This window comes from Amphiura filiformis, chromosome 4 (assembly GCF_039555335.1).
Source record: "Amphiura filiformis chromosome 4, Afil_fr2py, whole genome shotgun sequence".
In the NCBI taxonomy this organism is placed as follows: domain Eukaryota; kingdom Metazoa; phylum Echinodermata; class Ophiuroidea; order Amphilepidida; family Amphiuridae; genus Amphiura; species Amphiura filiformis.
Window position 1 is genome coordinate 72,547,281 of NC_092631.1, and position 13,695 is coordinate 72,560,975.

Consider the following 13,695-nt stretch of genomic DNA (forward strand, 5'->3'; position numbering starts at 1 on the left):
CATAATTATGACCAAGCCATACTGCTGGTTGATTGTAAGGGTTCACAAAGGTGTAGTTTGACCTACCTACATGTACTTTGTAGCTACCAGCCTACCAGTGATGCACTATTCTCAGAAGTTACAACTTAAGTCTTCCATTGGTTAGTAGTACACTTAGTTGTAGGGGTATCATTTCTGAAGCATGGAGCCAGGAGGAATCATTCAAACTCATCATGATACATGGTGTACACTACATTGAGCTGTATATATAACAAATAACACTCAACTGCTCACACATGTTTTGATACTATCCTATAAAATAGAGTTTATTTATATTTCACATTGGATTGCCATTATTGAAAACCACTTATTACTATCATACTACATATATAATATTCAATATACACAAAATAAAACTATATTAATTGGTGATCCGATCAAGCAACACAAGCACATGTGTATGTTGTGTTGTCAATTTTCAGATTTTAAAGAACTTTTAGTCAACTTTTTTTGAAATTTGATGTAAATGACATCAAATTGTGATATACAAGAAAGCCAAATATATAAACATTATATTGTTTTAAACAATAGAGAACATAACAAATTTGAATGGTAAAATCAGTACGTAACAACTTTGGTAATGCTTTCTTTGTCTTGCTTGATCAGGTCACATTTAGGGATTTGGTCAAATACGGTCCAGAAACATACATGTACAAAATGTAATATGCGTGTCTTTATGTAACACCAGTTACACTACCATATGAAGCCCCAATCTACATGAAATTATTTCTTCAACATATTTTCTACAGTGTGAAATGTGCAATGTACCCCACCCTGATAATAAGGTGTGATGTATCCTACCTCAAATACTTGAAATTTTTTTAAGTTATAAAACATTATGCTACATGCACATACCCCTGATGTACATACACACATGTACTCAAATATATAGTGTCACCATAATGACAATATTACATACACACAGAGGCACCACATGAAAAGGCAAAGAAACTAGGGTGACACTGTGACAGTACAAGATATATTAAATTTAATCTGCTTTTAAATGAGCTAGTACATTTGTACCATGATTCTAACTGAGCAAGTGTTCCTTACTCTTTTTAGCACACCACACTTCATAAGTACATTATTTAAGTTTATAATCAAAGTAAGAAAATACATGCATTACATGTATGCCAAGAAGAAACTCATTGGGTTGGCTTTTACAAATAAACCCTAAAAATACCTAACCCCAACTTTGGGCACAGGACTTCAGTAGATTTATTTGGCAAAACCTGCCTATTTTGTACACATTTCTACCACTATGCCTCCTTAGTAATGCCAACCCAATAAATGTATTTCTTGGTCTTTAGGCCTTTGTTTCAGACACAGTAGGCGAGTCACAAAATGCATAGAATGTTCAACCCACATCACAAGTTCTATCATTAGTTTCCAAATCACACATTTAGCTTTTAAAGAAAAAAACAGAAACACAGCAAGATATTAGTTTTTGAGATGATGAACAGGAACATGCCAAGATGTTACATTTTGATAGAAGACATGACAATTTCAGATATATAAGATACATGTCACGTGTACATGTGTGGTACAATTTGTTAAGGTCCTTTTCACACATTAGTGTCAATGCAATTCTCAAAAAAGCAATGAATTTCTCCAATTATAAACATTGGAAATTCAAGTCAACAGCAAATTGACTACCTGTACATGTAAATGCTTAATTTGCTTTGTACCATAGAAAAATTCTAAAAGCTTAAATTAGTCTTTAAAAATTACCATTGTTTATGATATGTATACAGTTAAGGCCTATTTTAAAGTTTAGTGCCAACATATTCTGAGTTTTGTGAGAGCTGATGATCAAATTTGACAAAATAATTATTTAAAACATTAGCATGCATAAAAACATTACATTAAATTATACAGACCAAGGTGACTCAATTGCATAGAGTGTGCTACCACAGCTAATTCAGACACAATAGATGGAAACTGTGTCCCATTTTTAAAAGACCTTTTATCCAAAACTTAGTTGCAATCCATATTTTGAGAATCAATATAATATTATAGTAGATATTACCTATCTGCAGTGGTGTGCGCATAGGGGGTACTTTTATCAGTCCGTCAGGGAATGTACCCAATCGGGGGGCAGGGGAATTTATTTGCTACCAATTACGGCGAACGATGCGAGCTGAAAATTTCAATCAAGAATCAAGTCCAGTGCCCACCCCCACTTTTGAAAACCTGTGCACACCACTGCCAGTTTATAAAAATCCTCAAAAAAGTGCAAGTCATGTACATTGTTCTTGCACTGTGCACCTGTTGAATGTACCTGTCCAGTTATGGGTGATGCAATAACTATGTATACCCATGCTGTGGCAAAGATTTTGTGGCACACCAAAAGGGGGCCAAGTGATTTTGGGGTAGGTTTTCAATCTTTCACCCTAACAAGGTGTAGATAAACAGCAGCACTTATACATCATTAACAATTTAAGGTTTAAATCCATGGGTTTCTCAAGATATGGCAAGTGTAAAGGGGGGCTAAAGATTGCACAGTCCCTTACATGTACGTGTAGGATATCAGATCATTGTGAATACAGTAAATATGTCTGGCAGGTGATGTTTGTAGTAGGATCAATTAATCAATCATCTTACTCAATTACTTAATCATCATTAGCCCAACAAGCTATACAATGATTCGCCTCAAGTTCGGTAGTAATATATCCTGCGTATCTGGCTGGTCGCAGTATCAAATCGCATGTGTAATGTTAACCGCGCAGAGCATATACATTTGTACACACACAAGTACAAGTATGGAACTCAGCACGCTGGCAGTACAATCACATATAGCATTGATGTCGCTGCCGAACTTGAAGTGGACCAAAGAATAGTTTCAACACAGCCCTATATAATATTGTTACCAATATGTACAATGTACATCCAACTCCTGAGAATTCATGGCCCTGTACATGTAGTTGCATTGTTAGTTATATTATTTTTATTTTACAACAAATAATGAGTACAAACAATAATTAGTAAACAAGTAAAATAAAAAGGTAAAATATGTTAAAGTTAAACATAAATGAATTACTTAGTCTTACTGCTATAGGCAGTGTAATACGTATAGTATGTATGCCCCGGGGGAGAGGAGGAAGGAAGGAGAAAGCATATGTTAAAGGAAAAGGGGATACATTTCGGCAGTTTTATGGTACGCTTTCAATATTATGCAATGACAACCATAAATGTAGGAAAATATTTGGCAAAACAAGGGAAGTCAATTTTTAACATGCAATTTTGAAATGTTACTGCCAGAGCATGTAAGTATTACTCAACCATAAACATGCTAAAGACCTAATTGTTTTTTAAATAAAATGAAATGAATATTTATTCATTAAATTCAGAATACTTTATAAATTGCATATTTAGCTACCTTCATATATTCAAATTTCAGTTATCACTTATCAGATTTCCATTTAGAATATCCAATAACGGTAAGAGTTTGACGGTAGACAAAAATTAGTCATGTGACCATTTGGTGCAAGACCATATCCCGGGTTAATATCACCAACCAACCAACATTATACAACACAACATTTACAGCAGGCCTTCCCAGACTGTGGATCACGACCCAAATGTGGGTCATGGTCACTTCTTCCTGGAGTCTCTGTATTTAGCTGAAAAGGAAAAAAAATTTAAACAGAACAAAAATAAGGGAGGATAATGATAGATGAAGTTCTACTCCTTAAAGAGGAATTTGCTTTGGTGCCCTGCAGCTTTGTCTCAACGGGTGTTATTTTTGCAACACTACCATACTTTGACAAGACTCTGTGTAAATACGCAGGTACACACATCGCATTAGTTTCGATAAGTAACGACAGTTGTATCATGCTGTGGGTCGCATCATGTTTTTGTTATGAAATTTGGGTAACAAGAAAAAAAGTTTGGGAAGTCCTACATGTAATGTACAATAATGATATTCTTACTACATATTTGTTCAAACTGGTTGATTCTCTAAAGGATCTTTACAACATTACAAATTATTACTTAAAAAGAAAAAGTTTTGACCTTTCATTTACAGTACCAAAGTTTTTCAAAGAATCAACCGCCTGAAACAAATACTAAGTAATGCATTCACTTGAATCAACCATCTAAGTACTTTACAAATGCTCAACTAAATAAATAATACAACATATCAGGTGATTATGACAGATGAATCCTACGTAGTGGCGTAGCTTGAGGGGACAACTGCCCTAGGTGCCATCTTAGGATGACGGCAAATCAACTAATTCAGCTCCCCCAGATCGATTCTGCACCCCCACAAAGTGGTAAAAATCACCGCAATTTGTTTCAGGAATGGGGAGAGCTGCATTCTCTATCCTTGCCCCTAGGTGCCACAACCCCTAGCTACGCAACTGACCCTATGTTACTTTGTGCAATGTAATGAGTGAGGTGTTAGTGACAGAATTATTTATCCCGTAACCAATATTAGTCTTAAGATGCTGCAGCTTAAATACATTTTGCAACCCTATGACTATTTTGGAGTACCAACTTTCTCCCTGTGGTTACGCATGGCATGTGCATGCCAGTCTAGTTGGTCGATAAGTTTCTTTGCCCCGCTCTCCATATGACTATCCAGAGGTTTACCATCGCCATCTATAGCTTGGTGTACTTTTGGTATGCCAAAGATGTTGGATACAGGAAGGCAGCCCATCTCACCGAGGAAAGCACGAAGTTGAATAGCTGCGCGCATGCCTCCATAGATTCCTATACAAAGGAAAGAAAGAATATCTGTATGTTCTTACATTGTACTACATGTGTAGACTCACTTTACTAAATGGAGGCAAATCCAAGTTGTTAGTACCGGTACCCCCAATTGTTTAGCACTGTTCATACATTTTTATATTCATAGCACTATACAGTAAAGTTGAGAAAGAATTTAACTATCCTGCACAGGCTGCACTAGATTATCCTGATGCTGTATCATCCACTTAATACTTTATACTTGCTTTTTGTTTCGCTTGTGTATTTGTTTATTATACTATTTAAAAGCATGATGATAAACTGTTTACTTTTTACAAACACCATCTTTGCATCCCAGGTTTTCTCAACTTGTCCTCTCACTGCTCGTAATTTTAACACAGCTCGAATGCTATTCAAATGATGACCTCAAAATAGTCCCCAAATGATACTGTTGTACATGTATGTGAACCTAGTAACCTACCTGGAGAATAGCAGACAATTCCTGATGGTTTATAGCCAAATATACTAGTAGGAAAATGATCAATCATATTAGTCAGTCCAGGGGGTATGGAGTGGTTATATTCTCCAGACACCATCAAATAAGCATCAGCATCGACTACCTTCTGTTTAGCTTCGGCCATCCACTCTGGAACTTTTTCCCCTTCCTTGTAAAAGAACATTGCCTTTTCTAGGATTGGGAACTGGTTGAAAGGCTTTGAAGCTGCATCTGTTTAATAGAGGGAAATCAATTTCAATTTATAATGAAATATGGAAAGAAAAGAAATTTCATTGTGATCATACAAAATGAATGCTTGGACCTATTTTTTTAAACTTGCAAGTAAAAAGGGTCCTCCTTATAGCGAAAACAGTATTGGTACTTTGAACAGTAACTTACTCACCATCATCCCACACATTGAAGGACTTCATTAGGCATGTAGGATGCAGCCCTGACAAATTGTGGTTACCCTGATTTACCTCTCCTTTTGATGTGCACAAAATATTTACCCCTCCACTTTTGATGGATGCCAAAATGTCTTCTCTCCCCCTTACACATGCAAGATTTTACTATTTGAGGAAACCCAAATTTGAAACCTTCTAGTTGCCTTATAACTCAATATAAGGCATCATATAATGCAAATGCAGCGAGCAAGACATTTTACACCCCCGGCTATTAAAGTTGGATGATATCTTTGTGAAATATCTGCAATTTAGCCAAAGTGTAGGTATGAAAGGTGAATTCAAATTTGCCATCAAACTGCATCATTTTAAATCAAATTAAAGCCCTTGAGTAACAGGAGTAAAGAAAGCCAAAACTGAAAACCGTTTTGTCATAGCACTTTCCATAGCAAAGTTACATCTTGTCAAAGATTGAATTTCATCAAAAATATTCAGCCAATATTTAAAGCATCAATTTTCAAAACAAAACAGCATATAGTCTCATGATACATGTAGTGCAGCTTTTCTATGTGGAACTGCTATTAAAATCCCTCTAAAATTCCATGTGCGTCGTGCGATTGTCTCATCACAAAAAAAATTCATATATTTGGGTCAAGTGAAGTATAGACAATATATTTATGTGTATTTATGTAGGTTTCCTTGACAATCCCCACTTCTGATATCTGCAATCAATCCTAGGTTCCAGGATCGTGCATAGGTAAAAAACTGTGCACGTTAAGTCTGTGCGACAATACTCAATTTGAGGTATGCACGTATTAGGAAGAAGAAGAAAGTGCAATCTGAATCTGCAAGAAAACTTTAATTTCTTCTTCTTCTTCTTCTTCCTATACGTGCATACCTCAAATTGAGTATTGTCGCACGGGCTTAAAGGAGGATTTCGTGATCCCAGGATCCTCTTTTTATGACATTTTTCAGTAGATATCCACGAAAAATGCTTATTTCCAAAATTTCAGTTGATTCCGATTTTGCGTTTGCGAGTTATGCATGATTATGTGTATTACACTGCTCCATAGACAATGTGTTGTAATTTCGTTCTGGGTGCACCAGAACGAAATTTAAATTTGGCGATATTTTTGCTAAACGAATTTATTCTGCAAGAAATATTTGGTCCATAAACATGATTATTTAGCCAGAGGTATCCAGTGGTGTAAAAATCTCAACTTTTTTTGGGAAAAGTGGGGGGATGAGGCTGTGTATCACGAAATGCCCCTTTAACATGCACAGTTTTTGGCATAGTTTTTTACCTATGCACGATCCTGGAACCTAGGATTGATTGCAGATATCAGAACCGGGATGGTCCCCCTTCTCTTTTTGAATAGCTCTGATGCACAGGGTTTGACTCTTCCTGTACACGGGACCAAGCAACGGCTTTACGTGACTTCCGAATCACGGACGAAGCACATACACTACCTATATCTGCATGTGCTAAGCAGTGTATGGGGGCGAGAAGAAATTCTTCAATTAAATTCTGAAATTAAATAACTGCACAAAAACATTATAAAGTCGTAGGTTTCTGAAATACTGATTTTAAATAGTCTCAATATTTTTGGAGTATAACGTGAGTAAGTTGGGGATGCATCTACATCTAAAGAAATACTGGACAGGACCAATTGGTATCGACGTCCGTCCAGACTCTGGTGGCATCACAAATGTCTAAAAACAACTCAACTGAGGGTGCATAATCCAAAGGTGCGCATAAAAACAGTGACTGGTGATGAGGCCGATCAAAGTACAAAGTCAAAAAAGTGTCCCTCCCTTTAATTTTACAGTAAACATTTAATTATTAATAAAGCTTACCAAAAAATTCGACTTCGTGCCCAGTTTTCTTCAGCTCGTTAATCATGAAATTTGCCACACGCAGACCTAGACGACCCTCACGACATGTGCCGAGGAATAGTACAACCTTCAGAGGCTTTGCCATTTCAACTGACAAAATCTAACTTGAGTTAAAAAGTGGAGAAACAGATCAGATCCAGACCAAAATGCACTGCAGTTCTGCACCAAGGAAGGATTCAGGTAAATAAACACAGATCACCTTTGACCGAAATTGTCGGGCGAGTCGACAATAGCATGGGGGTTCATTTATGGGGGAAACATTGGACAGATCACTTATATGTGCAGAAATGAAGACTCGGCTTGATCATTTTTCAAAAAACAAAATAATGTAAAGAAAAATTTTTCATCTTTCCATCCCTATGATCATTATTATTTATATTTGCTCTTATTTTAAGGAATACATGTAGGATGAAAAGAATATCCCTGTGCAATTTTTGAATTTGTCCACGATAAAAAAGGGCACTCCCCTGTTTTGTCCACATGTAGTGTGTGATCATGGTGTGATTGATCGCATTTTTTCAGGGCTGCATTTTTGTGGCGCCCTCTACGGAGGGGCCACAATATAGGCAGGGGGATGACACTCACCTCATTTGCATGGCAAAATTACCCGTCTCCTCTGCAGCCAATTTGTTTTCGCTCCATCGAAATCAAGCTGGTCACGGAGGAGACTACCTTCCTTTGTGTTTGTTCATTTGTGTATGGAGAGCCTTTCTTGGAGTCCATGACTTAGGCTACTACGCTCTCAGCTAGAGTCCGACGCTGCATTGTACTAGAAATACCTTTTCTGTGAAATCGCTATAGAGCCAATCGGGAACACGTATTCAATTTATAAATATAGCATTAAATTAGTATCACATAGTGGCCTCCGTGCAGTGGAAAACCTTAATTCTTTCATCAAAAAGAAATGAAAATGACCAAAAAAACTTGATCCACCTGTACGCCTATAAAATGGGCACAGAAATTTTTCTCAAATATGAATGAATTTTAAGAAACATACGGGATATGATGAACCAATGACCTGACGCCATGATAGCAGGATCTATTAGTTGTTTTATATACAATGCATATACCGTGTTGTCATAATACCAATATTTGGCATAATATATAACGACTAATATTTAGTATTGTAAATATGCAGTTCATATGCACAAACGAACACTGATCTTTATGATATTCAGGTTGTTGTACATCTCATATAACATGTCATATAGGAGGTCATATGTGTTGACCTTCTCCTATTGTATTTGTTCATCTGTGTATGGAGAGGATTAGCGCCATTAAACGCCATTAAAACTCCATCAGTATTAGGGCGTAGTTCAGTGAACTCACCAGATTGCTATTCCAAGTACTTTGATAAATACAGATAATATGTATTGATGGGTCGAGGCGATTGCATTGAAAACCTAATACATTATTCATAACAGTTACGTAATCAATCGATAGTGCGGACACTTTTCATTTGCAAACCACCAAAATTCGTGATCTTTTAGCGTTGGAAAAGAAACCACGTGAATAGAGTGCCCTCTCAAGAATATCAACTCTCTGATATAGGCATGTCTTTGTGAACGGCTTCTAATTTCACTCTTGCTAGATTGCCTTCGCAATTGTTTTGCTAAAATTATGCCCAGCTCAGAAATAAAACCACAATTTGCTTGGATTTTATTTTATTATTGTTTTCTGATATGCACGGGATAAAATGGTGAGCGTATATTCTTTGTTTAAAATACAAAATTAGGATTTATAAAAACACCAAATAAATCCTGACCTTTGTATGCGTTCAACCAGTTTACCGTGTGCCTTAGAACCCGATAGACGGTGACATTTGACCACACACTAGGATCCACAACATGCTCATCTATCATGGGAACAGTTCTTAAACCCTAATACATTTGTACATTCATCCTTTGTACACAAACTCATACTCTGCAACTTGAGGTCAAATTTTGCACTATGATTATGTAATTGAGGTTATTGGACTATGCCATTGGGATGAGACTCTTATGGTCCATAGTGTTAAGATCAATTAACGAGCTTTCTTAAACTGATGGCTTTTGTTTGCTAATTACCATAGAATCTATATAGCGGTTACTCCATGATTGGATTAAGTAAATAACTAAATCCTGTTATCTATCCAGCAATGTTTGCTTATCTTAATTATTGTAACAAACTGTAGTGTACTAAATGGCACAAGACAGAAAAGGCAAACAGACTGAAATTTAAAGTTTTAAATTAGAGAGTTGACAGGAAGTTGTAAGAGTTAAATTGTTATGGATATATGATTGGTGTAAGCGCGAAAATGTTGAATGTCATATCAAAGTCATCCGAGGTGAATTAAGTAATGTCAATCACAAATTGTTACAGGTCATTTGAGGTGGACTAAGTTTATATTTGGATTGTCAGAACACCTTCCCCAATCAAACACATTTCTCTTGCATTTGATCATCTTCTACTCTTCCCTAGAAAAATCATTATAATACCAAATCTACACACCATGGAATTCACCATATCACGTCCAAGTTCACATTGGGCGCCACATTCCTTTTTTAAAGGAATTTTTATTTACTTGAGAAATGCTGAATCATGAATCCTATTTATATTTAATAAAGGGCAGGTCTATTGCAAAAACAAGTTTATCTCTATTCGAAGAGAATAGGCCTAACAAAAAAAATCAAACAATTTTTTAGGCCTTATTACATTACAAGTTGACACATGTTGCAATTTCTCCTGAAAAAGGAGAAATTGTGTGGGTAACGTTCAGCCTCGTACGTGTTCTTCCCCCGTTTGAAGCGTAGGCCTATGTGTTCTCCGCCCCATTTGGCTGATGACTTAGGTAAATGAAGCGGACACTATATTATGCTCTCATCATACAATCACTTTGACAAGCATATTAGCAACAATGAGTTGTACTATCCCCGGGGTAGGCCTACTCAGTATCATTTACCATAACAATGCTGCATAACAATATGCAGACCATTGTTCTCATTTCGGGAACAAAGCCCACACAGTATTGTTACTATGCGTTTGCTTTGTAATATTTCATCCAACTGAAACTATAATATAAAAACAGGGAAAATCTGTTCCAACTGACCAGCGGGGAACCAAAGGATGGATCCAAAAAGATACAGCAGTGTCACACTAGCAATGGATAAAATTAAAAACCGGGAAAATAATATGACACAACATCCAATGGGGGAGTAACATAAGACATATAAACAAAGTTAAAAACCCAACGTTTCGAAAACGTCAGAGCTGGTCTCCACTATATAATACTGAGAGCATGTCTCTTATTTTATCCCTTGAGAAAGAAAAGTTTTGTCTTTTCGAAACGTCGGGTTTTTAACTTTGTTTATATGTCTTATATTACTCCCCCATTGGATGTTGTGTCATATTTTCCCTGTTTTTAATTTGAAACTATAATAACTATTATACAGGGAAATCAGATACATGAGTTGTGGACTTAACACGGTTTATATGCTAGTCTCAGATGAAATTCTAAGCTCAAATTATGTATTTATTTTTCAGGCGTAATATTTCTCATGATATTGATATACATATGAATTGTAAGATCACAATTGTCTAATATATATTTAAAAAAAAGAAGCGGCTGATTTTATCCATATGTTTAAAAACCATTAAATTTGTAATACTTAATTTGGATTTTTTTTTCTGTGAACAACAACAGTATACATTCTGTACATTGAGAGCGTTTATAGTCCCTTTTCTCAAAGCGGGCACATCTCATTTCATTTCTAATTTTCATTAGGCCAATTACAATTGATCCTTAGTTTCCTGTTTCCCTCGCGCGTCCAAAATCAAGAATGGAAAAATATTTAATTATTTTATTTTTATTTAGGTATTTTCATCTTTTAATTGACTTTGTAATTACTTTTATTTGCTAATATCTGTTTTTGATCATCTCAACTTTGATTATGAATATAAAACAAGAACATTGTAGGGTCCCCTACTAATATTAATGTAAAAAATCAATTATACAGTTAAAATAATTAAATCCGTAGTCTTAGTCAAAATGACCAAATGGACTGTTGATAATAGTCACGACCACATTTTCAAAATACAGAAAGTAATAGATAATTAATAATTAATAATTAAAAGTCGCCTCGTCCTTTATTTTCAAACTTGAAACATAATATTAGCTTGCCAATGATATGATGTTGTTTTTGCAATAGACCTGCCCTTTAAAGGGACGTTCAGATATCTGGCGAGGAAAATACAAAAAATGTTAAGTAGCTTAGGCCTAGAATAGTAGTCTCCTAACCCTAACCGCCTACGGGCTTTTTGGTGACGGGAAGGGAAAGAAGGAAGGAATAAAGAGAGAAAAGAAGGAAAGAAGTTGTTTGCTCTGGGTGGGATTCGAACCCGAGACCCCTCGCATGCCAGGCACTGGGTCGGCGACACTTGCCACGGGTCTTGGGCTTCGCTGGCCAGCGAAACCGTGCCTATAGGCTACATCACTTAGGGCGATTGCGTCAGGCACACTGTGGGATGCATGCACGAACAGCGCATAATATCAAGTAGTATTTTGTAGTTATACCCCGGGGTTATACCGTCCTGTTAGGGTTAAGGAAGCCCATATTGAGTTTCGATAGTGGTAACCTAACCCTAACCGCCTACGGGCTTTTTGGCGATGGGAAGGGAAGGGAAAGAAGGAAGGAATAAAGAGAGAAAAGAAGGAAAGAAGTTGTTTGCTCTCGGTGGGATTCGAACCCGAGACCCCTCGCATGCCAGGCACTGGGTCGGCGACAGGCTTTGCCACGGGTCTTGGGCTTCGCTGGCCAGCGAAACCGTGCCTAGGCCCCTATGATCACTTAGGGCGATTGCATCATCACACCACGTGGGATGCATGCACGAACAGCGTATATATCAAGTAGTATTTTGTAGTAGGGCCCTATACCGTCCTCTTGGGTTAATTAGTCTTGGTGTATTCCCCCCGACCTTGTATGACAAGCCTTCGAGGTCATAACGTGCACTGTCATGTCATGCAGGCCCGGGCATGCAGGTTATTAAAGGCCCATTCAGTGATTTGCTCACTGGACGATCGTGAAAAAAAATCAGATCATATGGTAGGCCTACCTTTGTCATTGTCATAGATGTGCTAACATATCCTACTAGTGGTTCAGCCGAAAGTCATGTATTTAAGACAAAATGAGGCCAAAAAAACATGTTTGTTTCCTGTAGCAGGTCAAAAAAGTCAAATGCGAAATGCGTTTTTCATTTATTTTTAATCCATGTCTTCAAATGACAAAAATACCTTTTTTTGCTGCAAATTGGAATGGGAATTTACAGCTAGTGGGTCTCACGCACAAAAAATTCATATTCAAGAATATTTATGATCCCCTTTCAACCAGACAATCAACCTCAGGCAGATTAAAAAAAGGTATTTAAAAAAATGTGTTTTCTGAGTAGTTTTTCACTATACGCTCGTTTGCTGAAAACTGTGAAACAGTCGGAACAAAATGACCATTCATGGCTTTTGAGAACTAGTGGATTCAGCGATTTCTGCCATGAAGATATCGGGCGATGACACTGTGTGTGGGCAGTTCGAAAGGGGGGGGTAATTGGCATGATTTTTGGACACCATTTCCGAGGGGAAGGAAAACATCAGGAACAATAATAATAATAATAATAATAATGTGAATTTCTAATGCGCACATCTCCACCAAATCAATGGCGCTCAAGGCGCGATACAAAGATTAACTTAAACTACAAAATAAAAATTAATTTTCTTAATCTACACATGAACAACAATCAATAGGTGAACAAAATATGGTGATGCACATCAGTAAAATGCTTCTTTCATTAAGTGAGTTTTTAAAGAACTTTTAAACTGTGTTAAAGATGTACTTAGTTTAATGTGGGTTGGCAGAGTATTCCAGAGACGTGGTGAAGCAATTGAAAAGCCCTATCCCCCATGAATGTTTTGAACGGGGTTCGCAGAGAAGCGATTTGTCACTAGAACGGAGCATACGAGGAGGGTTATATGGTTGGAGGAGACATTTGATATATTCTGGTGCAAGATCATTTAGTGATTTAAAACAATGAGCAACAGTTTGTAAACAATTCTGTAACCAACCGGCAGCCAATGTAACTCTCTTAAAACTGGAGTGATGTGAGATCTCTTTCTAGTTAAAGTGACCAAGCGCGCAGCAGTGTTCT

General features: G+C 36.8%; 1 protein-coding gene across 1 annotated transcript; it reads right to left on the reverse strand.

The window, feature by feature from the left end:
* Positions 1-273: 273 nt before the first annotated feature.
* Positions 274-7,686, reverse strand: LOC140151378 (FMN-dependent NADPH-azoreductase-like). Its single transcript, XM_072173690.1, has 3 exons — positions 7,483-7,686; positions 5,210-5,455; positions 274-4,752 (listed from the first exon to the last, which is right to left on the reverse strand). Exons 1-3 carry the CDS (start codon positions 7,604-7,606, stop codon positions 4,520-4,522), a joined length of 603 nt encoding a protein of 200 aa, XP_072029791.1. The 5' UTR covers positions 7,607-7,686; the 3' UTR covers positions 274-4,519.
* Positions 7,687-13,695: the final 6,009 nt, after the last annotated feature.